The 23540-nt window shown below is 37.2% G+C and overlaps 1 protein-coding gene across 11 annotated transcripts in view; it reads left to right on the forward strand.

The window, feature by feature from the left end:
- FAM184A (family with sequence similarity 184 member A) overlaps window positions 1-23540 on the forward strand; it is a 76674-nt gene that overhangs the window by 32073 nt on the left and 21061 nt on the right. For all 11 annotated transcript variants that reach the window (XR_014183783.1, XM_082049687.1, XM_082049691.1 and 8 more), the window contains exons 4-9: window positions 320-501; window positions 917-1114; window positions 4132-4254; window positions 9560-9721; window positions 11386-11511; window positions 11712-11858. Coding sequence is in view for 10 of the 11 variants with exons in the window: in XM_082049687.1 (XP_081905813.1) it covers window positions 320-501; window positions 917-1114; window positions 4132-4254; window positions 9560-9721; window positions 11386-11511; window positions 11712-11858 (938 nt within the window). In the remaining variant the exon portion in view is untranslated. The remainder of the gene's footprint in view (window positions 1-319; window positions 502-916; window positions 1115-4131; window positions 4255-9559; window positions 9722-11385; window positions 11512-11711; window positions 11859-23540) is intronic.

Genomic DNA, 23540 nt, shown 5'->3' on the forward strand with positions numbered 1-23540 from the left:
TAGGGTAAGTTCTTCAAGATAGACTGTCCATGTTCCTGGACTTTCTCTTGGCTTTCTCTTGTAGTCAATATGCAACTTTGAACCAGAAAAATTGAAACTAAGGAGGCCCCAGCACCAAGTCCTCTACCCTTGTTGGACATTTTACAATAAAACTAAAAAAGAAAGAAGTGTAGGGGAAGGTAGGCATTGCAGTGAAGATAATGGAGTTCCATATGAAAGCTTCCACTAGAGTTGTACTAGAAATCACTGAAGTATGAATGTGTACTTCAACTACATGAAACCAATGCTGTGGGGTTTTAAAGAGCTGTTTTGTTTTTAGGTCACATTGGAATGCTTCAAGCTACTCAAATGACTCAAGAAGTCACAATCAGAGATTTGGAATCAGAAAAGTCTAGATTAAAAGAAAAACTATCCCAATTAGAAGAGGAAAGAAACTTACTACAAAGCAAAACACAGAGTCTGGATGAGCGACAAAGGCAGCAAATTCTGGCGTTGGAGAAGGTTAAACAGCTTATATTGTCTTTAGTAAATGCCTAGTATCTAAAGCGTCTCAGTAAGGAGAAATGTGAAATGTTTAAAAAACAATTTAAAAAGCCGTTCTCTGAAAATGTGTTGAACATATTTGAAAATACTGAACAGAAATTTTCTGTAGGCTTGATAACTGATTGTTGTTTCTCCAAATAAAATAGAGGGAAAAAATAGATTTAATTATAGACATATTGCTTTGCATGGATGTATTGAAACAACCTTTTTGGTTGTTGCTTGTTTAATCATTGCTTAGTTGTTAGATTTGTTTTACACAAAAGTTAATTTCTGTATATTTATTTCATCAGTAATGTTTTTATATTTCTTTTCCTCTTCAGATTTTTTTTAACCATTTAATAGAAATAATTTTATTTTTCTTGGTCTTCTTTAGAAAGTACATGAAGCACGGGAGACACAACGTGAATACTATGAGAAGGAGCTTGTAAAATTACAAGCAAGATTGGAAGGAGAGGCTGCACAGTTAAAGGAGGCTCATTCCAAGACCTTAGAAGAACTGGCATGGAAACACCATACTGCAATTGAGGCTGTACATAGTAATGCTAATAAGGATAAGAAAAAACTGCAGATGGTAAGTTTGTGTCAAATATATTACAAAAAGCAAATGTTAGAGTTTGAACCTTGTACTGCATGGTTTTGTTGTATGGCAAGTTTTATTTGGAGTTACCTGCAGATCTGCTGTGCCTCTCTGAAAAAAACTATTCAGTCTTTATAAAAAGAACACACATCTTGTGAAAAAAAAATAGTGTTTATACTGTCATTTTTCTCCATACAGAAGAGAAATTCTCGAATACAACTTTCTTTTTGAGTATAGTAGGTGTGCTTTTTCAGATTTTGTGATCTATATTAAGAAAAGTTGGTATATTGCTCAAGATCAGTCCTTCTGAAGGACATGAAGCATTATGTTACTCTAATAAATAATTTTCTTAAACAGTCCAGAAGGATAAAAAGATATTATGTTAGTACTTGACTCTATGTATACTTGGAAAACAACAACAACTGTTCCTAACTTATATCATGAAATGATGCTAAATGTGTATCAACTATTTATTTTCCTTTGACTAGAATCCTGAAACTGAAAGGATTTTTTGTTTCACAAAATTGGCCTTTTCTTCATTGGGATAAATGAGAGGACCAATTTTGAATTCTTATTTTGTAATGTGATTGCATTTACATAATACACAAATTTTGCCTTATACAGTAAATACGCAATAAATATTATTGTTTAATTTAAGGCTTTGTTATGCTCTTCTGGATTTTTCTCAGGAAATATACCAAGAAACACAGTTGTAGTTAGTGCTGTGTATCTTAGACTGAAATTTTGTTATGTTTTGTTTTTGTTTTGGTAAATTATTTTACTAATTTGTTGCTTCTTAGATTTATTTTTAATAAATCCCAAAGATTTTTTTTTACGTTTTCCAGTAATGGAAGTAGTTCCTTGAGACATACATGCATCTGATCTTTCAGGATTACTTTCTTTGTAACTTTAAACATACTTGTTCTTAATACAATGTGTCTTGAGGATTTCTGGGAATATTTTTCTCCTTCTTAGGAAGATATGGTGTGCTTTTTGTTTTCTTTTGTTACTAAAATAATGTAGAGAATAAAACAAAGGCTATCATAAAGTGTTTGTTCTTAAATCATTAAATTAAAGTATGGAACACATGTAGATGTGAGAAATGTGATACTTTATTTTAGCAAAGGAAAATTAACTAGAGATGTTATGGTCAAGATCTCAGTTAAACCTAATCAGTGCACTGTTTCCTCTGTCAAACCTGTCTCGCTAAGCATGTTGTGTAGTTTGAGTAATTAAAGCAAGAAACAGTCATTTGCCAATGCAGAGAAGAGCTGAATTTAGTATGAGGAAGAAGCATAGAGGACATGAGCATATATCAGGTCTGGAAGACTAGGAAAGGCATCTGGGGTTTGGAAATATTTGGAAAAAAAATGTAACAGTGAAGAATTCTAAAGAATCAGAATAGGACTCAAGAAATGGCTATAAATATATCTCTTTGCTTCGATTCTTCCATCTATAAAATGAGCTGTAAAAATGGCATCATTTCATAGGAGGATTATGAAAATAGACCCGCTAATAATTTTGCGATACTGTACAGCTGTACTGACAAGTGTCATAAAAGAACTAATTACTCAGTTATCAGAAATAGGGTCTGAATAGCACTAGTGAAATTTTGCAGACAGCAGATTTCACAGTGCGAACGAGGAAAATTGAGCAAGTCTCATTTAGCAGCAGCATTTGTCCCACGTGGTGATTGATCTGGGCCCACTGAAGAAAAGGTGCACTTGTTGAGTTAGGTTGTGTAGCAATGTAGTACTGCAAGTGTAACCCTCTGTTTTGTCACTCTCCAGCTTCTACCACGAACAAAGAAATTGTGCAAGCAGTTTATACACAACTTATTTATTGCCTGTTGCATGTTCTAATGGAGTGGTAGAACTAACAGGATACTGAACTTAATGTGCTTCCCACAACCAGCAAAACACTTGGAGTCTGTTTTTGGATGAGGAAGGGTTGGCCTCTGCTGCTTCTTAGAATGGTCTGGATGATTCTAAGCTACTGTCTTCCAGCTCCCTGCTTTTCCTTAGTTTTGTACCTTTTCATGACAGTGTTTTTCCTCTTGAATTCTTGAGCTCTTAACTCTCCCTGTTTCTGCAATCTTACCAATGCCTGCAGTTGTAGTTTTTGTTTTGTGCATGGTTCTGGTCTGTGTATTTTCGTAGATATTTTTGAGATATTATTGATTTCTCAGAAATCTGAGCCCAGGGCTAAACAGAGGCACTGAATTGATGCTAAGCCTTGCTTTACAGCTGAAGTCCTAGGAGGCTCCTGTACAAGGAGCCTCTGTAGCTATGTAGAAAATGTTGAAATATTGTATTACATGGCTCTGCAGCATGTTCCCTGGCAACTTTGATTTTCTTCAAGATGGATTTGTGGTGTAATAAATTTGATAGCATATTCCACTGGAATATATAATAAAGCTCTTGATTTTAACATGTTTCCTGTTAAATATTTTGTGACAGAAATTGTTCTTCTGAAAAGATATTCAGGATATTTACAAAGCTGTGGCACACATTTATAATTTTCCTTAAAAAATGAAGAAGGTTTCTAATAAATACATATAGAACATAGGCTCAAGTAAAAGAAATAGAATTCATCCAACAAAGTTTGGCTATTATTCCACAGAGGTCAAATGAAAACAGAGGTGTTATTTGATTCTTTCCATATAGCTGAACTTGAAGATTAATTTCTTTTGGTTCTACATAACTTTTATAGATATGGTGTGGGACTTTTTTTCATTTATTGTAACAGCCTGAAAAACTTCCCAGATCTTAGTCTGGATTTTAAGATTTACTATTTTCTGTGGGGCTTATGTGTAGTAGACAGATGGGTGAAGGCTGAAGGATAAGCATATTATCAGTGTAATTTTATAAAAAGTGAAAACTTCTGCATTCTGTCAACTGAGATCAGGAAGCTTTATGCTAGGAGGAATAATTTTCATGTAGTGCACCTGTACTTTGCGATGACCATATGGCAAATATTTAATGTTTCTTCCATCCTTCTTATTTCTGAAGGAGTTGGAGCAGCAGTTTGAGAAGGAGAAACTGCATTTGGAGGATGATAAGAATCAGCTCAGACAGCAGCTGGAAAACCTGAAGGAAGAACTGACAACAAAACTGACTTCTGCCAATCAGGAGGTAAGGGTTAACTTAATTGTATCAGCTAATGGTCCTGTGCACTAGACCACATTTCGTCAATAGTGATCTTGTGCTTAGAGTCCAGTACAGAGCTGGGACTAGACTGTTTAGTCTGTTTAGTGCCTTATTTCTGTTTAGAGTGGAGTATTCTTCAAGCATAAGTTACTTGACTGCTTCTGAGCACTGATTTTACTGTCCTTTACAAAGTAATTAACAAAGGAAAAGCGACTGAGGTACAACACAGTTGACATAAGCAGCCTTTCTTGTTTTATGTTATTTCTCATTATGCACACAGACCTCTACAAAAAAATAGGTCAGGAGACTGAGCGGAAAATTAATTTATTTAAACCCATGTTTGTTACAATTAACATATTGGGGGATGGGGTTGTAGCTGGGCTTGCATCAGTGGGGCAGCGCTCTAGAGCTGATGAAGGCTGGGAGGCCTCCTGTACCCCTAGGGTGAAATCAGTGTGCTCAGCTCGCTCTCTGAAATGCCTGTGCACCAATGCGCGCAGCATGGGGAATAAGCAGGAGCAGTTAGAAACCTGTGTTCGGTCGGGAGATTATGATCTGGTGGCAATTACAGAGACATGGTGGGACAGCTCACATGACTGGAATGTGGTCATGGATGGCTGTCCTTTTCAGGAAAGACAGGCCAGCCAGGCATGGTGGTGGAGTTGCTCTTTACATGAGAGAGCAACTACAATGTATTGAGTATTGTCCAGGCACAGATGAAGAGCGAGTTGAGAGTCTATGGGTGAGAATTAAGGGGCAGACTGGCAGGGGTGATACTGTTGTAGGTGTCTATTACAGGACACCAGATCAGGGTGAGGAAGTTGATGAAGCCTTCTACAGACAGCTGAGAGCAGCCTCACAATCACAGGCCTGAGTTCTTGTGGGGGATTTTAACTTCCCTGATGTTTCCTGGAAGAAATACTCAGCCAGCCAGCCCCTCCAGTGCCTTGATGGTAACTTCCTGTTGCAAATGGTGGAGGAGCCAACTAGGAGAGGTGTACTGCCAGACCTCATCCTCACTAACAAGGAGGGTCTGGTTGAAGCGGTAAGGGTTGAGGGCTTCCTTGGTTGCAATGACCATGAAATGGTGGACTTCAGGATCTCCTGTGGCAGGAACAGAATAGCAAGTAGAATTGCAACCCTGGACTTCAGCAGGGCAAACTTTGACCTTTTCAAGCAATTGCTGGGGGAAATCCCATGGGCAAGGCTGCTTGAAGGTAAAGAGGCCCAAGATAGTTGGTTAGTGTTCAGGGACTGCTTCTACCAGGCTCAGGATCAGAGCATCCTGTTACGTAGGAAGTCAAGGAAGGGAGCCAGGAGACCTGCGTGGTTAAACATGGAACTGCTGGGTAAGATCAAGTGGAAGAATTTATAGATCATGGAAGGAGGGGTTGGCCACTTGGAAAGAATATAAAGCTGTTGTCAGAGGGTGTCGAGAGACTACTAGGAAAGCTAAGGCCTCCTTAGAATTACACCTGGCGAGAGGGGTCAAGGACAACAGAAAGAGCTTTTTCAAATACGTGGCAGATAAAACTAACACCAGAGGCAATGCAGGTCCACTGATGAATGAGGCGGGTGCCCTGGCGACAGAAGATACAGAGAAGGCAGTGTTACTGAATGCCTTCTTTGTCTCTGTCTACTCTGCTGGAAGCTGTCCTGAGGAGCCCTGTACGCCTGAGGCCCCAGAGGAAGTCAGGACAATGGAGGAGTTTGCCTTGGTTGATGAGGACTGGGTTAGGGAGCAATTAGGCAATCTGGACATCATAAATCAATGGGTCTGGATGGGATGCACCCGTGGGTGCTGAGGGAGCTGGCTGAGGTCATTGCTAAGACCACTCTCCATCATCTTTGCCAACTCTTGGGAAACGGGAGAGGCACCTGGGGACTGGAGGAAAGCAAATGTCACTCCAGTCTTCAAGAAGGAGGACCCGGGTAACTATAGACCGGTCAGCCTCACCTCCATCCTTGAGAAAGTGATGGAACAACTTATCCTTGGTGCCATCTCAAGGCATATCAAGGATAAGAGGGTCATTAGGGGCAGTTGACATGGCTTCACCAAGGGGAAATCATGCTTGACCAACCTCATTGACTTTTATGAGGACATTAACAAGATGGATGGATGATGGCAGAGCGGTGGATGTGGTCTACCTTGATTTCAGTAAAGCATTTGACACAGTCTCCCACAGCATCCTTACAGCTAAACTGAGGGAGTGTGGTCTGGACAATCGGGTAGTGAGGTGGACTGTGAACTGGCTGAAGGGAAGAAGCCAGAGAGTTGTGGTCAATGGTGCCGAGTCTAGTTGGAGGCTTTTATCTAGTGGAGTGCCTCAAGGGTCAGTACTGGGGCCTATATTATTCAATCTATTTATCAATTATTTGGATAAGGGAATAGAGTGTACTATCAGCAAGTTTGCTGATGACACTGAGCTGGGAGGAGTGGCTGACACGCCAGAAGGCTGTGCCGCGGTCTAGCGAGACCTGGACAGGCTGGAGAGTTGGGCAGGGAAAAATTTAATGAAATATAACAAGGGAAAGTGGAGAGTCTTGCATCTGGGTATGACCTGGTAAACAGACTGCCTCTTTTTGATAGTTGTGAATGCCTTTGCCAGTACATCAGACCTTGGAGAAGGTGTAAATTGAAGCTGGAACTGCTCTTGCTTTCTTAGCAGCATTCTTACCTACATGCACTTTAATGAAAATGTGATGCATTTCTTATATATGTTAACAAAATCATAAACAGGTTTATTTCTCCTTTCAAAATTACAGAAAGTTCTGTTATTCCTTTTTATCTCTAACTTCTCTGTTGTATGTTAACTTGTTGCTGGATTAAATTTGAGGAGAGCTCTATTGTCATTCAACACTGGTTTTAATTTAGTTACTCTTTATCAACTGCTCTAGGATTTGTGAGTAATAAACTTGCTCCATTGAAACAAATCACTTCAAATGTTTTAAGAATGAGTTTTCATTATCTAACTGTTATCAAGTTTCAGGCTTGGAAAATTCATCAGCACACTGAATTATCAAAGCAGAGGCATAGCTAAGGAACAGATAACTCTAACATGAACTAAAATAGGGGACTTAGGGCCAGCTGCTGTTTAGTAATTGAGCTTATGTATGATAGCATGCCAGGATAAATGTAATACAGTGTATTTTGTGTTAATATTGAGAGAATAAGAGAGAGTATACAGGCAAGAAACTTGGGGTGGTCTGTATATCCATTCCGTGTGGTACAGAGGTGACACTGTGTTTATTTAAGGGCAAGACAAATGCTTTGCTTGCCACCACAGCTTTTTCCAGGTTCTCTATTGACAACTGACAAGAGTTTCTCAATGTCTTAACTGACCTGGAAGAAACTTCCCTGTGAAATGTCTGGCACATCTTTAGCTTTGCTCTTACGTTTCTACTGCTGTTTTTTTGTGTGTGTGTGTTTGTTTTTGTTTTTTTTAAGTTACAGACTTCATTTAACAGTAGGCATATATTTATTACTTTCTGCAGATGCTAGCTTAGTTGTAGCTTCCCTGCTGATACAGCTGGTTTTTAACCTATGCCATCCTCTTTTCTTTTTGACAGACTTTTTGGTAGCAATTATCTTAGCTAAAGGATGAGGAGGATTCAAGCCTCGTTAGGCTCATTCTTAGTACTAAGCTATTTAAGAACAGTACAATCTTAAATATTTGCCAGATTTTTTTTTTTTTGAGAGAGAGGTCTGGTTAAGTCAAGATAGTAATTTTTTCACATATATCTCAGGATGAGGCGGGCTGTTTTCTCTATAGATTTGCTTTCTTTCACTGTAGATCAGCCAAGACCTTTTAGAAAGACCCTTTATGTTGCGTGACAGAGTTACTACTCTGTAAGGATTGGCCACCTCTGTGCAAAGGATTTCTGATGATATTATGAAACATCGTTTTAAGAAGCCTCCAGCCTTGCTTCATCATCAGTAGAACAGAACTAAGTGCTATAAGTGCCATTTCTGTGTAATGTTTCCGTATCCTTTATATCTACAGGACTGCAGTTCATTTTTAATGCAACTGGTGTGCTACTACCAGGTACATAGTGCTGCATATCAAGGACATTAATAGAGTTTTATGGGCAGTTTTTCATGTAGGGTTTCTCCTTCAAATAGCAGTGCTTCGTAGGGAATTACTAATCGTTTACCTATAATGCAAAGGAGCACCTAGATGAGTGCTCAAGATCAGATTAGTTTTTCTCTGAGATCTGTCACGCCAAAAAAAATTTGGATTCCTTGCTGAGAGGAGAGTCGTCGTCCCTCTCTTTAAACACCCTGTGGGTTGCATACGGAAGGAGAGGGTTCAGGGGGTGGTGTGGGTGTACATGTGTCTGTATGCTTGTTGCTAACAATGCTTGCATATAATTATGCTAACAAACAGAAATAATAGTTGTAATTGTTGCCTGTTCATACCTGGCAAACCAAATGTTAGTATTTTCTTGAGGCATTTGTCCCTTTGTGAAGGAATTTATCTCAACATAGAAAGGCAGTAGTTTAGGCTGTTACTTCTGCAAAAACTTCATTTGCCATTAGTTGCTGTTCCTTGGTCCTCCTCAACCCCCATTATCATGTTTTTCCAGCCTACGTATTTTAAAGTTTTTTTCCTTTTCTGTAGCTGATAAACAATGTTCAATCTCTAATATTCTTACTTGAAGCAAAGAAGTACAGTATGATCACATTACAGATGGGCAGCTGGAGCACAAACAGGCAGAGAAAAGTGTGTTGTTACATAGCAGTTAGAGGAATAATCACATTATACTCTACAGATATTAGATTGAGCTTTAAGAAGGCTAAATTATGGTAGCCATCTGAAAACAGAGAAATGTGTACTCTAGCAGAAGTTAATTTATCCATTAGAAGAAGCATATAACCTAACACAAGTTAATGTATCCATTAGAGTTTATATATTTTGAAATAGTGGTTCTCATTATTTTAATTTTCATTTAATTGAATGTTTTGTAACATTCACACAGTAAAATTACAGGGAATTTCAGAACTCTTATGTAATTTCTTTCCTTGCAAAATGCTTCAAACATAGGTTGGATTTTTTCCTGTAAAAATCCTTTAATTGAATCTTTGTTTGATTTTATGATATTACAATAATTTGCTTTTTAATGCAGAAAGATTATGTGATATTAAAGGAGAAGAGGCTGTGCAAATAAATTGTCTAGGCTGGAACTGGAAACCACTGGAAGAAAATGAAACTGGACGACTTGGACACCAAGGATGACTTGGACACCATTAGTAATAATTATGTAAATTACTTTTTTTTTAATGTCATAGGTGTGTCGTCTGCAAGACCTAGTACGAAAAAGTGAACAAGGCCTTGGTACTGCAGAAGGACATATCTCCAGTCTTCAAGAAGCTCAGGAAATACTCCAGAAAGAACTAGAATTAACTAGAGCAAGACTACGAGAGACCACAGATTCATTGTATAGTGTTGAGGTAACATTAATGTTGGAGAATGAATCGTGCAAAGTGCAGCCACAGTGATTTTGTTCTTGTTTTTAAAACAGCAAGGAGTATTACAGTGTACACATATTTGAAGGAGCTTCATAAGCCTTCATTAAAAGAGAGATTTCTCTTTTAATTTCAGGCAGAGAGGAAAAAAAATTGAAAACTAGGATGGACTGTCTTGGGTTTTGGTTTTTTTTTTTGTTGGTTGGTTAGTTGATTGTTTTGGGGGGATCTTTGTTTTCAAAATAACACTTTTAGTATTTGATGGGTATTGCTGCAAGCACATCTTTCTGCAGTTGATACAAATTGTAGCTGCTGAAGTATGTCTGTACAAAATATATCTAGAGCTAGATTTTGCAAAGGCGTAGTAGAATTTCATGAGAATGTAAAAATGATGTGTTATACCAGTGCTGTTCCAGCCAGTCTCATGTCTTGGTACAAAACAAGATCCAGAGCTTACTAGCTCTAGAATTCACCTAAACCTTTTTTTTCTTGTTTTCTTTTGTTTCTTCTTATCTCTGTCCCCCACCCCGAGTATGCATGTATGCCATGTTTTCCCCAAATAATTGGCACAGCCTTAATTTCAGGCTCAAATTGAGAATTTTGGAAAATGCTTGAGAATAGTTTCAAGATACATGCTATGATATCTTGACAGATAGGAAACTATCATCCAGAAAATGTGATTACTTTATACAATCAAAGCAATTAATTTGTCTAAGCACAAATATATTGCCATTTTAGTTGGCTTAGACATAACTGGAACTGTCTGTTAATCTGTCAACAGCTCATCAGCTTTAATACAGAGTGTAACCTTTCCTTTTTCTTTCCTCAGTAAATAATGTACATTTACAAGATTACAGCAATATTTGAAGGAGAGTGGCAAATATTTTTTTAAAGAATTCCCTGAATCTGTTTTTGTACTGGTGTTATTTACTTAAGAAAAACAGCCTGAAACTGGATATTGGTATATATATATATTTAAAAAAATCTTTCAGCTATGGTCATTATATGTGAAACATTAATGTAAGTATGAATTCTAGGTGGTACCTAACACTTTTCTAGTATCGTAAAATTTAAACAGAAATTGATGCAAATTGTAAAATTTTTTGTGTTCAAACTGAAAACCTATTTCTACCAGGTTAGTCCAGTCAAGCAACAGAAAGAAGATTCGTGAACTTTGTATCAAATCCAGATAGCACAAGCTTTGAAATTCAAGTAATATTTGCTGATTTAGAAAATAAAATTAAAAAAAAAAATCCAAGGCACACTTGAGAAGAACCTAAGCAATCTACTCTAAGTCTGAAATTAGTCCTGCAGTGAACAGGACTTGATAACCTTTTGAGGTTCTTTCCAACATAATTTATGCTGTGATTCAATGTAACAGTATTTGAAAAGATTACTTTTAGAATGACTTGTTGGAAAATTGCTTCTTATAGCTTTTTATAGGAATGCAAAATTTTGTTCCACAAGTAAGAAATATCAGCAGATGTATAGGCGTTAATCATCTGTAATTAAGAATTACACACTGAAAAAGTTATAGCTCAGATTTTAAGAGGCAAATGTAACCGGCATTTTTTTAAATGCAATAATTTAAGATTTGCAATACTTTTTTTGCTGCTGATCAGTCTCTATTGTGAAGTTTGTGTTTGCAGGGAGAACTAGATCAGGAGAGACAACAGCACGAGGCAATGATTGCTGCCATGAGAGAAGAGGAGAAGTTCAAAGTTGACAGAATGGCTCGTGACTTGGAAATAAAATGGACAGAAAATCTTCGGCGAGTATTAATATTTTTTCTTTTATTTTTTAAATGAGAAATGAAGTATGTATTACATACAAATGTAATAGCTAATGAAGTGTATAAAACAAAGGGGTTTGTTATTATCTAAGCTTTTCAAATTATTACCAAGTTCTTAATTCTTTTTCACTTCTTGCATGAGGTCTGCTGCATTTTAGTTATTTGGCTTTTGCTTTCAGACAGGAATGTAATAAGCTTCGTGAAGAGCTGAGGCTTCAGCATGAAGAGGATAAGAAGGCAGCCATGACTCAGCTGTTGCAGCTGAAAGAACGTGAAAAAAATGCAGCAAGGGATGGATGGCAAAAAAAAGTTGAAGATCTTTTAGACCAGGTAACGGTGCTCTCTTTGAGAATTGGAAAGCCATTACAGTTTAGTTGCTGGTGGTTTATTACCAATTAATTACATGGAATTGGTTGGGACATCTGTCTTTGAAATGAGATTTATTAGCATTATGCTTTTTAAACCTAATCATTATCAAACTTATTGAGTACTATAAGAAGATACCTTAAAATTCTATTGATCTTCCTCTTTATACTGAATGTGAATAAAAAATTGTTTACAGTTTTTTTGGGAGAGTGGGAGGATGTTGACAGTCTCACTGTAAGATTTTTTTGATTTCCTGTCTGCTCACCTATTCTATTCTAGATACTTACCAATGCTAATTGTTTAGACTTGGAGGTATCCCTTGTCTTTACAATAATAACACTGTACAAGTCCCTGAGAAGTCAAAGTGTTCCTCAGTTTCTACAACACATTTATTACAGCTATGTCTTCTCTCAAGTGATTTTGAACATTATTTGGGGATAGTTTTTTTAATAAAATAGAGTTTTTCATTTGCAGCTCACATTTCTAAACTCAGTTATGTTTGATATTTCACAGAAAATACTTGCTTTGTACATTTTCCAAACCATAAATACTATAGAATGGGTTTTATTGAGGGCAGTTTGAAAGAATAGCTGATAATGAACAAATACGTTTTAAAGTAAGAGAAACAGATTTTAGAACTCATTAAATGACTGCAATTTCAGTGTTATTGTGGGATGGCTTTTAATTTGCTGTCTAATTTGAGAAGTCTAATAACTGAACATGTACTTGTTTATACAGCTTCTTATAGGGACGCATAACAATGTATTTTGCTGACAAGGAAATTTAAGCTTGTAAAATCTTGTGGCTTAGGCTCATAAAAGCTGAAGATTTTAAAAGTTCTTGGTCTGTTACTTTTTACAGCATGAATGTAATAAGACTTGGGCTCATTTGATTTTAAGTTTCACTTACTGTTTTTACCCAAGCTTCATTTTCTCTCTTCTACCTATAAATAGCATTTTCTCTTGGAAAGTCCAATTTGAAAGAGATATGTTAAACTTCCTGTAATTTTAATATACTTCTAAAATATGTATTTCTACCTTTTAAAAATACCATAATAAATCTAACCTACAGTTTCAGAATGGGAAATTAGTATGTTGCAAATTAACAGGTTTTTTTTCTGCATATGGAATAAATTTTGACATCAGAAAACTCAGGAAACTAACTGTAACAATGAGAATTTTACTAGGGAATTTGCAGACACAGGAAATGGTCTGCATATGCAAAGTGGTTGGTGTTTTCTTTACTCCTTTTACTACACCAAAGAGCTACATAATTTCATAGCAGCATATGTGTTCAAAGAACTATTAAGAAAACAAACCTTGGAGTCTTCGCATTTTTTTATCCAGCTGTTGCTTTTCCGTAACAGTGTTCCAGTTGGAGGTATTTCATAAAAATTGAAAAGTTATTGTTGGTAACAGGGAATTAAGCTTTCTGTCTGTAAGAACCTACATTTCATCCATTACACCTGCAGGGGAGAGAATTCCAGATCCACAGCGTTAAAGATGGGTAAGTTAAGGAAATGGGTTTGTAGTAAGTTTCTCTTGATTGCAATATACAAAAGGCAGCCTCTGGGAATTGCACTGAGCTGAATCATAGGATCATAAACTGACTTAGGTTAAAGAGACCTCAAGAGGTCATGTAGTGCAACCTCCTGCTCAAATCAAGTCAACACAGAGTTTGAACCAGGTTGCCTAGGGCTTCGTCCAGTCAGGTCTTGAATAAGCTCCAAGGATGAAGATTCCATAGCCTCTCTGAATACAATATCTTCTGCTGCTTAATTATCCTCATAGTGAGTTTTTTTTCTTTATATTTAGACAGAATCTCCTCAGGTTCAGTATATAACCATTGTCCTGTGTACTGCTGTAAGAAGGCTATTGTCTCCATAACCATGTCATAGGTATTGAAAAGCTATTAAACCTCACAAAGCTTTGTCTTCTTTAGACTTCAACAAACTTGATATAGTTCCCTCAGCAGGACAAATGCTCCGGTCCCGACCATTTTGGTGGTAGCTCTCCACTGAATGTGTTCAAGATTATCAACGTTTGTCTTGTACTGTGGCAACCAAAGCTGAATGAACTGGAGAAAAAGACAGAATGCACCCTCCAGGTGGCAAGCAACAAGTGACAAGTCAAAGGGACTGGTGTTTTCCTGGGTTGTTGCTACAGCCAGTATGCTACTGGCATTCCTTGCTGCCAGGTCATGCTGCGTATTCATGTTTAGCCTACCATTAACTAAGTTATGTGAAGCAGATTTGTAGCCCAGTATGAACCAGTGCAGGGGTTTTAGTCCATCCCATGTGAAGGACTTTGCATTTGTCCTTGTTGAATTTTGTGAGGTTCCTATCAGCCTGTCCCTATAACCTCTATAGATCCCTCTGGATGGCAATCCTGCCTTTCAGTGTGTTGAGCCCTTCCACTGTGCCGGGCTCCACCTTCTACTCTTCACAGTTTGGTGTCATCAAGAAACTAATTGTGAGTACTGTCGGTCTCATTCTCCAGATCACTGATGCAGATACTAAAATGAACAGGTAGTGGAGCAGGCATGTACTTATAACAAGCTTTCAGGTAGAGTGAATCATTACCTGCTGCCTTTTCAGCCTGATAATCCAGCTGGTTCTCATCCATCTGGTAGCCCACTCATCTGAATTGAGACAAGCGTGTTGAAAATCTTGCTGAAGTTGAGATTGCAAACATCCACTGCTCTCCCCCATCCACAGATATAGTCATTTCACCATAGAAGAAAATAAAAGATGGAAGACTTTTGGTATCTGTTTCATAATGCAGAGATTACTATAGACTTTGGTGGTATTAATCTAGAATGTTATTTTGAGTGGAAACTGCATTGGCCCTAGTTTGACACTACAGGAACTACTGCAATAAACCTGACTGTGCTTGGTGATCTGTAAATGTGCAATAAGACTCTTTACCCCAGAGGGTTCACAGTCTAGTTTAAACAGACTGGAAACAGTGTCAAATGTGAGATTCTTCTGCTGCTACATATATATATTAAAAAAAAAGTTAACAGCATTGCAAATAATTCTTTTTTCTGTTCATCAAAAGGATATATGTTCATATACACTGACCTAGAACAGCCTGAGATACTGCAGAAGAGGTGTAAAATTCTGAATTTTACACCCAGTCCCAGTCTTCATTAGTGGGAAGATGCGTTTAAAATCCATTTGAAAGGCATGAAGTCTGTAAGAATTAGGAAGAGAGCAGAGATCCAAGTCCTTTTTCTGCAGTTCAGATTTTACACCTGAAACATTGGTCTGGTCTATACCAGCAGTACTACACAATGATTTATCAACATAGTACAAGTGTGAGGTCTCTGCTAAATCATGTGTAAACTCCTAACTTGGCAGAAAATGTAGTCTACCTGTGCTCTTTCTGTTGAGAAAGTGTCTAGAGCTTCACTATTTAATTGTATAAATGCTGTTCAGATAGGTTGAATTCAGATATTCAATGCTCATCAGTACGTTGCAGTGTAAGGCTTTCCAGAAAGATGTAATAAACATTAATTATTTTGGAGGGAAAAAAATAATCTGAAATTATTTCTAGGCAAAAGTGAGATCATGTATATTTGACAGATGTAATTTCAATTTAAAGGACTTAAGTATTATTTTTGGCAAATTGATAAGTATCACATCCAGTGCAAAGTAGTGAAAATAACATGCTTTTTAATATGAAAAATACCGTGGTGCTTCCTAAGTTTATCATATACTTTCATTCCTAAAGGTACATAATTTTCTAATGTGTATTGATGCATCTCAGATTTGATTTAAAAACAAGCTACAAAGAAGTGTAGCGCCTAACTTGAAGTATAGGAATCGTTACTACCTGAAGGGAAGTTATAGCCAGGTGGGTATTGGTCTCTTCTCCCAGGCAGTCAGCAATAGGACAAGGGGGCATGGGCTTAAACTCTGCCAGGGGAAATTTAGGCTGGATATTAGAAAGAAATTCTTTACAGAGAGGGTGGTCAGGCATTGGAATGGCCTGCCCAGGGAGGTGGTGGACTCGCCGTCCCTGGAGGTTTTTAAACTGAGATTGGACATGGCACTTAGTGCCATGATCTAGTAAACAGACTAGAGTTGGACCAAGGGTTGGACTCGATGATCTCTGAGGTCTTTTCCAACCCAGTCGATTCTGTGATTCTGTTATGTAAGCAAAGTGTTGAAAAAACACAGTATAGTTACTTAAACTGTACAAAAATACAACATAGACTATGCTTATCTTGGAATACTTCTGATTGGTGCTGGAAAAACTGAATGAGCAGACACAGCTATAAATGGCAATAATTTAAAAAAAAAAAAAGTTCAATCAAAAAAGTTTAAGTCCATAAAGAATACTAAGCTGTTTGTTTATGGGGGGTTTGTTTTGTTTGTTTTAACTGTGCGATACTAATTTACAAATTTCGGCCTTCTACTAGTTGTTGCACATTTGATAGATGAAATCTAGGTCTTGCATAAAGCAAGGTAAAATTTTTGCTTTTATACTGGTAATGCCAAGTGGTCCCTCATAGAATGCATGTGGGATTATTGTTATTCTAGCAGTACAGCTTTGTTATGAGTAAAATAATTCTCTTGAGAGAAAATGCTATTCAGCTGATGAAGTGTTTAAACACATTCTTGCTGGTTGCAAAGCATCACCTACCATCTGCAGTTAAATGTGGCTGGTAGGTTAACTAGATCGTTGTCTGGAGACCAACTGTGCAATTCTTATCTCTGATATGAGAAATGGTTCTAGAAGACACAAAAAGAAAGTGTTGTTTCTATTTTTTCCCCTGTAAATCGTAGTAAGTACTTCTACATCAATCCATGGGAGAGTTTCTTCATGAAATATGTAGTGAATTCAGATGTGCTAGCTCTTTCCCATTTCTCTTTGCTGTGTAATAGGCTTTTAACGCTTTTCTTGAAAACATTTCACTGCTGAGAAGGTTTCAGCCATGGACGAAATGGGAGGAATTTTCTTTTTTAAAGCATGAGTGAATTCTCTCTTTCGCCTCCCCATGTAGCACAACCTTCAGTTCTGGGCACTGGAACATAAAGGTTAAGACCTATGCTGTTTTTATCTATTTCCTTTTGTGATAAATGTTTCTTTCGGTAAACAAAATCAAGTATTCTGATTGTGGATGGGCTTTTCTGTACTTGAGCAAATATTTGCTCTCCCATCTTCCTTACTTTTCAGTAAAATGTGTTCCAGCAAAAATTTTTTCTCACTGTTTTTTTCCCATTCTTATGTAGCTTCATACTATTACGTAACCAGGCATTAGTGTGACATACCTCTTTCTAACTTTGTCAGCATTTTGCACATGAAGATACAATCTTCTATCAATGGAAATATTAGAAGTAATATAGTAGAATGGAAAAAAAGTATTCTACATAATGCATTGGCAGCTGTGTTTTATTTTTACTGCTGCAAAGATTCTCTCCTTTTAAAAAAATAAAAAAAAAAAAGTAGAAGTTTCCTATTCAGAGTTTGTTTCTGTGATGGTGTGTTCCTTTTTTCAACTATCCATAAATATAAATATAGCAAAATGTAAATATTTCCTTTTGATGCTGGTGTTATTTAAATTGTAGTTTTCAGAAAATTTATAACTCAGTCTTAAAACCCTGGCCACTGAGTATACATACCCTTGTTCATGAAATGGAGTGTTGTAGAAAAGTCACGGAACTGCACATCAGTAAATGCCCGCTGACCAGCCTTCTAACAGAAGGCAGTTTTTGCTCGGTCTTTATTTGCCTGTGTGAAGGTGCTTATCACAGAGCTGACATGCACCCACAGCAGCAGAATCAGAAAATCTGCTATATATTTTTTTTTTTTTCTTTTTCCCCTGGCACAAGACTTTCTGGCCAGTTCTACAGCCTGGGTAATCCTTGGTTTAGAAGATTTGCTGTCGAAGAGGTGCTGGAAATTTCTCCAAGAGAAAATCTGCACATACTCTGTATTCATTTCCTAAAAGAAAGGATATTAACTTTCAGCACAGCATCACTTCACCGTGCATTCTTTCACTTGATACCATCCTGAGCACACTGTCCAAAGCAAGGGTGTCAAACACGTTTTCACCAGGGCCCACATCAGCCTCGTGGTTGCCTTCAAAGGGCAGAATGTAATTTTAGGACTGTACAGTCTAAAGTCTAAAGCCTTGTCTGTCAGAAATAGAGAGGAAGTAAATTTCAAGTAACTCCTTCCCAATTCTCTTGGGTTGTTCTTATATTCAGTAATATATTAGTAAGGCGACCGTGACATCTAGTGGATGCTAAGGGATTTGTCGCAGGGCTTAGAAAGCACTTAGAAGTCTAAAATATTGAAGTCTGAAAGAATGAAAAGAAAAATCAAACCAAGGAGGGAGCAAGGAACAGAGGGCACCTGAAATGCAGTTCAGGGTGAGGTTTTATGCCCCTTCATTCATCTTCAGATAGTTGTTGTTTTTCCAAAGGGATACCACTTTCTGCAGCTCTTAGAAACTTTTCAGAAGTGACTATAGCTCTCAATACTGTGGTCTTAATGGGACTGTGCTGCAGCTCCTGCAGGCCTTGTGGAGAATCAGGGAAGCTTTGGGAGGTTCTGCCTGGATCCAGCATCTGTAAACATCCTGCCAGTCACCACTGATTTAGAAGAATGAGTACCCCCATATTCTGAGTAGGAAACCTATGATTTAAGCAAGTAAAAAACTGTTGTACGTGAGCCTGTGAATAATCCAGACTCACTGCAGCCTTCAGAGGGCCATCTGTTAAGGGTGCTTCCTCCTGTTTCATGACTGTACTTCATAAAGAATCCCCCTTATTCTGGACTCCCTGTTCTATGCAGAGCTGTGATCCTGAAGATTGGTTGGCACACTTATTATATGCAGATTGGTCATTATAGTTTTGTCTGAAGCTTGAACTTGAGAACAAATGCTTAAGATCCAGCTATACTATCTCTTCTTCAGAGCTTTTAGTTATGGTGAGCCCATTCAGCCCATACTGTGCTCTCTTTATTTTACTCTTCATTTAAAAGATTCTGAATGTAACAGAGGAAATTCATTAAAGACCATTTACAATTAAGAGCTACTCAGCAATGCAAACGAACAAAGGCAACAGAAGAACATCAGAGTTTTTGAAGTATTTTCAGTGAGATACGGTAGGAATACTATCAAATGTTAACTTAGTTGCTCTGTTAAAGAATAAATGTGTTACTGGACTTTTTCATCTCTTTTGGTTTCTTCTTCATTTAATTCTTTCTCTTATGGTATGATGTTGTGTTTAATTAAATTTAAAAATACATCTAGGCTGATGTTTGAAATTATGATATCTTCCTATCCAAAGAAACTTTTCTATCTTATTGTAAACTTCTAATCAGAATTTAATATTGCCAATTTTTGTTTGGCAGTGTTTGAGTTAGTAAATCAGGAGGAGACTAAAAGACTCTTCAATTCTACCTGTCAATGAATGAAAAGAACACTATATTTTTAGTACAATACATAGTTAATCGTACATAAATTAGAAAAGAGTTTCATTTGATATTTGGAGTTACATTTACACTTCCAAAACTCAGAAATATAAGCCAAATCCAACAGTAATACCATTCCCCAAATAAAATTTTAATCCTATATCTGTATGTGCTTTTCCCTTTAAATGTAAGGTAAAGACTCTGGCAAGAATCTGGTTTTAAAACACTGCCCTGAGCCTCTTTGCTGCAGAAGATAGTTGCTCATGTAGCTTTTGCATGGGTTCAAAACCAGTTAAAACAGTGGACCCTGGGAGGAATGAGAGAGAAATTATCAGGTGGGGCAAAATTTGTTTGAAATCCAGTAGATTAATAGAATTCTAGATTAAGAACACTTCTCGACAGGTACCTCTTGTGCTCCAGGAACAGAGGTACAATCCTGACAGCATTGTAACAAATTTGTAAAATGAAATGAAGCTCTAGGACCATTCCAAAAACTTTTAAAATTATCAGGAGATAGAAATGATCCTTTTTATCCCCTGACAACTGAGCCTGCAGTTTGTCAGATTAAAAGTGTATAATACAAAATTGAGACAGGTAAAAATATGTCAATATACCTAGGCATTTTACCTAGCAGTTTGATAGGTTCCCACAACTGGAAAAGAGCTCCATCTTTTTAAAGCAACAGGATAAGTATCCCACCTTGTGATAGCCTGGGCACAGCACCTTCACTCAGGGTTGCTACAGAAGCAGGGGGAAATCAGGACCAGTTAGATCTCAGAGAAGGTTATAAGTTTTCAGAATGCCTTATATTTATTTTCTTCAATAGAAAACTCTTGGGTTTTGAGAGAGAGAGAAGAGGCTCTAAATGCTGCTTTTTCTTACCAGTCAGAGAGGGCAAACTTTGCAGCTTTTCCATTCCTGAGATGTCACAAGCCTCAAGCCAAGTACAAAATGTTGTAGTAGGAAACAGCTGCTTTCCAAGTCTCTGCAGAGTCATCTGTCGTGTAAGCACTGTGCAGCCAGACAGTGCATCTGCTGACAGATCAGTATTTCTCTTCAAACCAACGACTTCCCTCAAGGGAGAGTTTTGGGGTGGTTGCTGTTACTAGCTGGATAAAATGGACTTATGCCAAAGGTCCCTTTAGCTTTTTCAGTAGACACCTCAGAAACCAGTTTCTTTTACTAACATCTGGTGGATGCACACAGGTTTTGTTCTGCAGTCACGTTAGCAGTATCTGTTGGAGGTTATTCTTAAAATGAGATTGCATAGCAATCTACATCACCTTTGACACCACAGATAAAGTTGGTTCTTCCCTGGTTAAGGGTCTCAGGTATTACACAAGAATTTCTGTAGCCAGCAGTATTTTGAAAACTCTGTAGACTGTATGCCGAAGTCAGATCTTGACACAATTTAACATGAAATATCAATGAGAAAAAGTGTTTCATAACTGATCTTGAAGACTGATGTTGAAATTCAGTGTCAAACTTTGCAATCTGCTTGAAAGTAATTTTTAGCCGAGAGAAACAATGAAATGAGAGAACTTCCACGCATCCAATAAACTAACATCCTGCAGAAGACAGTGCAAATGAATGACAATGTGAAAATGTCAGTGGTGCAGTCAATTCCCTTCTTGAAGAAAATGACACCATTTGATCACAAGTGTGGCCCCTGTGACAGTCATAGAATCATAGAATAGTTTGGGTTGGAAGGGACCTTCAAAGGTCCAACCCCCTGCAATGAGCAGGGACATCTTCAACTAGATCAGGTTGCTCAGAGCCCTGTCCAGCCTCGCCTGGAATGTCTCCAGGGACGGGGCATCTACCATAACAGGAACATCAGCAGCTGTGCATTACAGTAAGCAAACCCAAAGCTTGAATAGTTCCAGATCTCTAAATCTATGCTTTACTACAACACAAGTTGGCCCAACCAAACTGAAAACTCAGCTCTTTTAGAAGAGATGTGGAAATAAAGGTGGGAACACAAATCTTTTCCCATGTCTTGTGTGAAAGGTCTTTCAGTACCACTCTGTAGCCTGATCAGTGAGTTCTAAAGATGCAACAACCTCTTTGCTGTTCCTCTGGGTAATTAGGAAGTTCTCTTGATTCCATCTAAGGCGTAGCTGTACATGTGCTGAAGGTGGAGAAGACAATACTTCTGCTGAAAAATGAGACAGCAAAATCAAGTGAAAGCAGGGTAGCTAATACACTAATACATATGTACCAAATAAAGATGTCTTTTCAGAAGTTCCTGGACTTCCAAGAAACAAATTGGTTTGTTTGTACCTCCTATATCAGTGAAACCTAATTTCAAAGAGAACTGAGCAAGGGTTTCTCATACCACAATAATATCACAAACCAATTATCTTGAATTCCAACATGTAGAAATAAAGTGATAGCTAAACCCGCATTCTCCCTTTTTTCTCATCACTTCTCCCCGGTGTAGAAATAATATATTATAAATAATAATTATGCCTGCATTCTTTTTGCTTCTCATCGCTTTTTCCCCAGATCACAGACCTGGCTGTGGAAGAAGTAGTGAGGAGGTTTTGAATTTTCATGGAACTTCTTAATAATACTTCAATCAGACATATTTTTGAGTTCTCCATTCAGAATGTGTCCTGCATTCTTTTCAATATGAAGCTGCATTTTTTATTATATTGCTCCACATTTTGATGAAATTAGTCCCCATACGAAGTAGCTAGCCTAAATAATTTGAATTTACTATTCTATCATGGATGTATTTTATGAAAATTATACTATCTAATAAAAAATGAAAAAAAAAGAATTGTGGTCAGTTTTAGTATTAATCCTGGTGAATCCCTGTTTGATTTCAGTGATGATTCACCGCTAGCAGTGTTTGAGATAAAGTTAGTTGGTTTTAATCTTTTAAAATACCAGCAATATTGTATGAACACACATATTTTGATCAAAATCTCATGTGATAATAAATTGAATACTATTAAAGTCCTCCTCAGTATTATTTCTGTACGGGAGCATTTATTGTCCAAGTTTCAAGTGCTGTCAAAGCAAGAAATGAGGTTTTCTTTAGCATGCCTTTGACTGAAAATCATCTTGTTCTCACACTTGAAGACTTCCTTGGTTGACTCTTACATCATCTTTTCCAGTCTTTTTTCAAGGACTGATGTTTAGCAAGCTCTCTTAAATGCTTTTGAGTACTGATATGATGTTTAGACTTCCAAATTTATAAAGTATTTGTGTATTTCAGGTATCGTTAAAAATAAATAATCTATATTTGCTATATATTTAACCTTGCTGTGTGTCTTTTTGGAACATGTAGGAATGTCAACTATAGAAGTTCAACTTTATTAAAAAAAAAAAGACTTTTTTTTTTCTTTTTGTCTGTGCATATTGTTTTGCCACTTTAAAATCTGAGCATTAAATAGTTAATTTTTTTCGCACAAGATAATTATAATGCTAATGGACAATCAGGAAATGTGGTTAGCAGAAAGATTGTTTTGAATGAAGTAGCCTAAGAAATCTGTGATAAATCTGAATGCTGAACTTAACTGGAGAGTTTTAGTCCACAGCTTTCATCAAAAGTTCATTTTTCTTACATTTGTTTTCCAGATCTCTGGAAAAATTTTAAACTTGGTGAAATCAGGTGTATTAAAACAGTTATAAGATCAGTTTGATAGCAAAGCAAGACCAGCTTCTTCTTGGTGAAAGAAATTTGTTATTCTGGAGGCAGCAGGGGGCAACTTTTGTAAATGGTCTTTTTAATAGTGTAGACCTCAGAATATAGCTTCCACAAAATATTTTTACTAGGAGTTTCTTTTCAGTGTAGAGCGTTACTGACCTTTCTGTTATACGTAAATATACGTTTTAGATATTTCTTAGTTGTACTACTGCTGTGCCTAGATAAATCAGTCAAAATTAAGTCCCAAACATTCTAAAAACTAAACATTTATTTAGAAAAAAATCATCCCTGCTCTTAATAGCTCCCCACCTAAACAAACCGGACACATGGGAAAGGAAGCACAGAAGAAATATGTGGATTTGTTCAGATTGGCACCGTCAAAATCCAGCATTGAAATCGGAGCTGTTAGGTGCCACTGTGATGCCTCCTAGCATGGTGCCTCCTAGTGTGATGCCCTTGAGTAGAAAATTGTGGCTTGTAACTCTTAACAGTTCTAATGAGATAATTTTGGATATTCCACAACGTATTTTTATGTCATGCCTCACCATTCAGGAGAATGAA

The sequence above is a fragment of the Streptopelia decaocto genome (assembly GCF_964273445.1).
Source record: "Streptopelia decaocto genome assembly, chromosome: 3".
Taxonomy (NCBI): Eukaryota; Metazoa; Chordata; class Aves; order Columbiformes; family Columbidae; genus Streptopelia; species Streptopelia decaocto.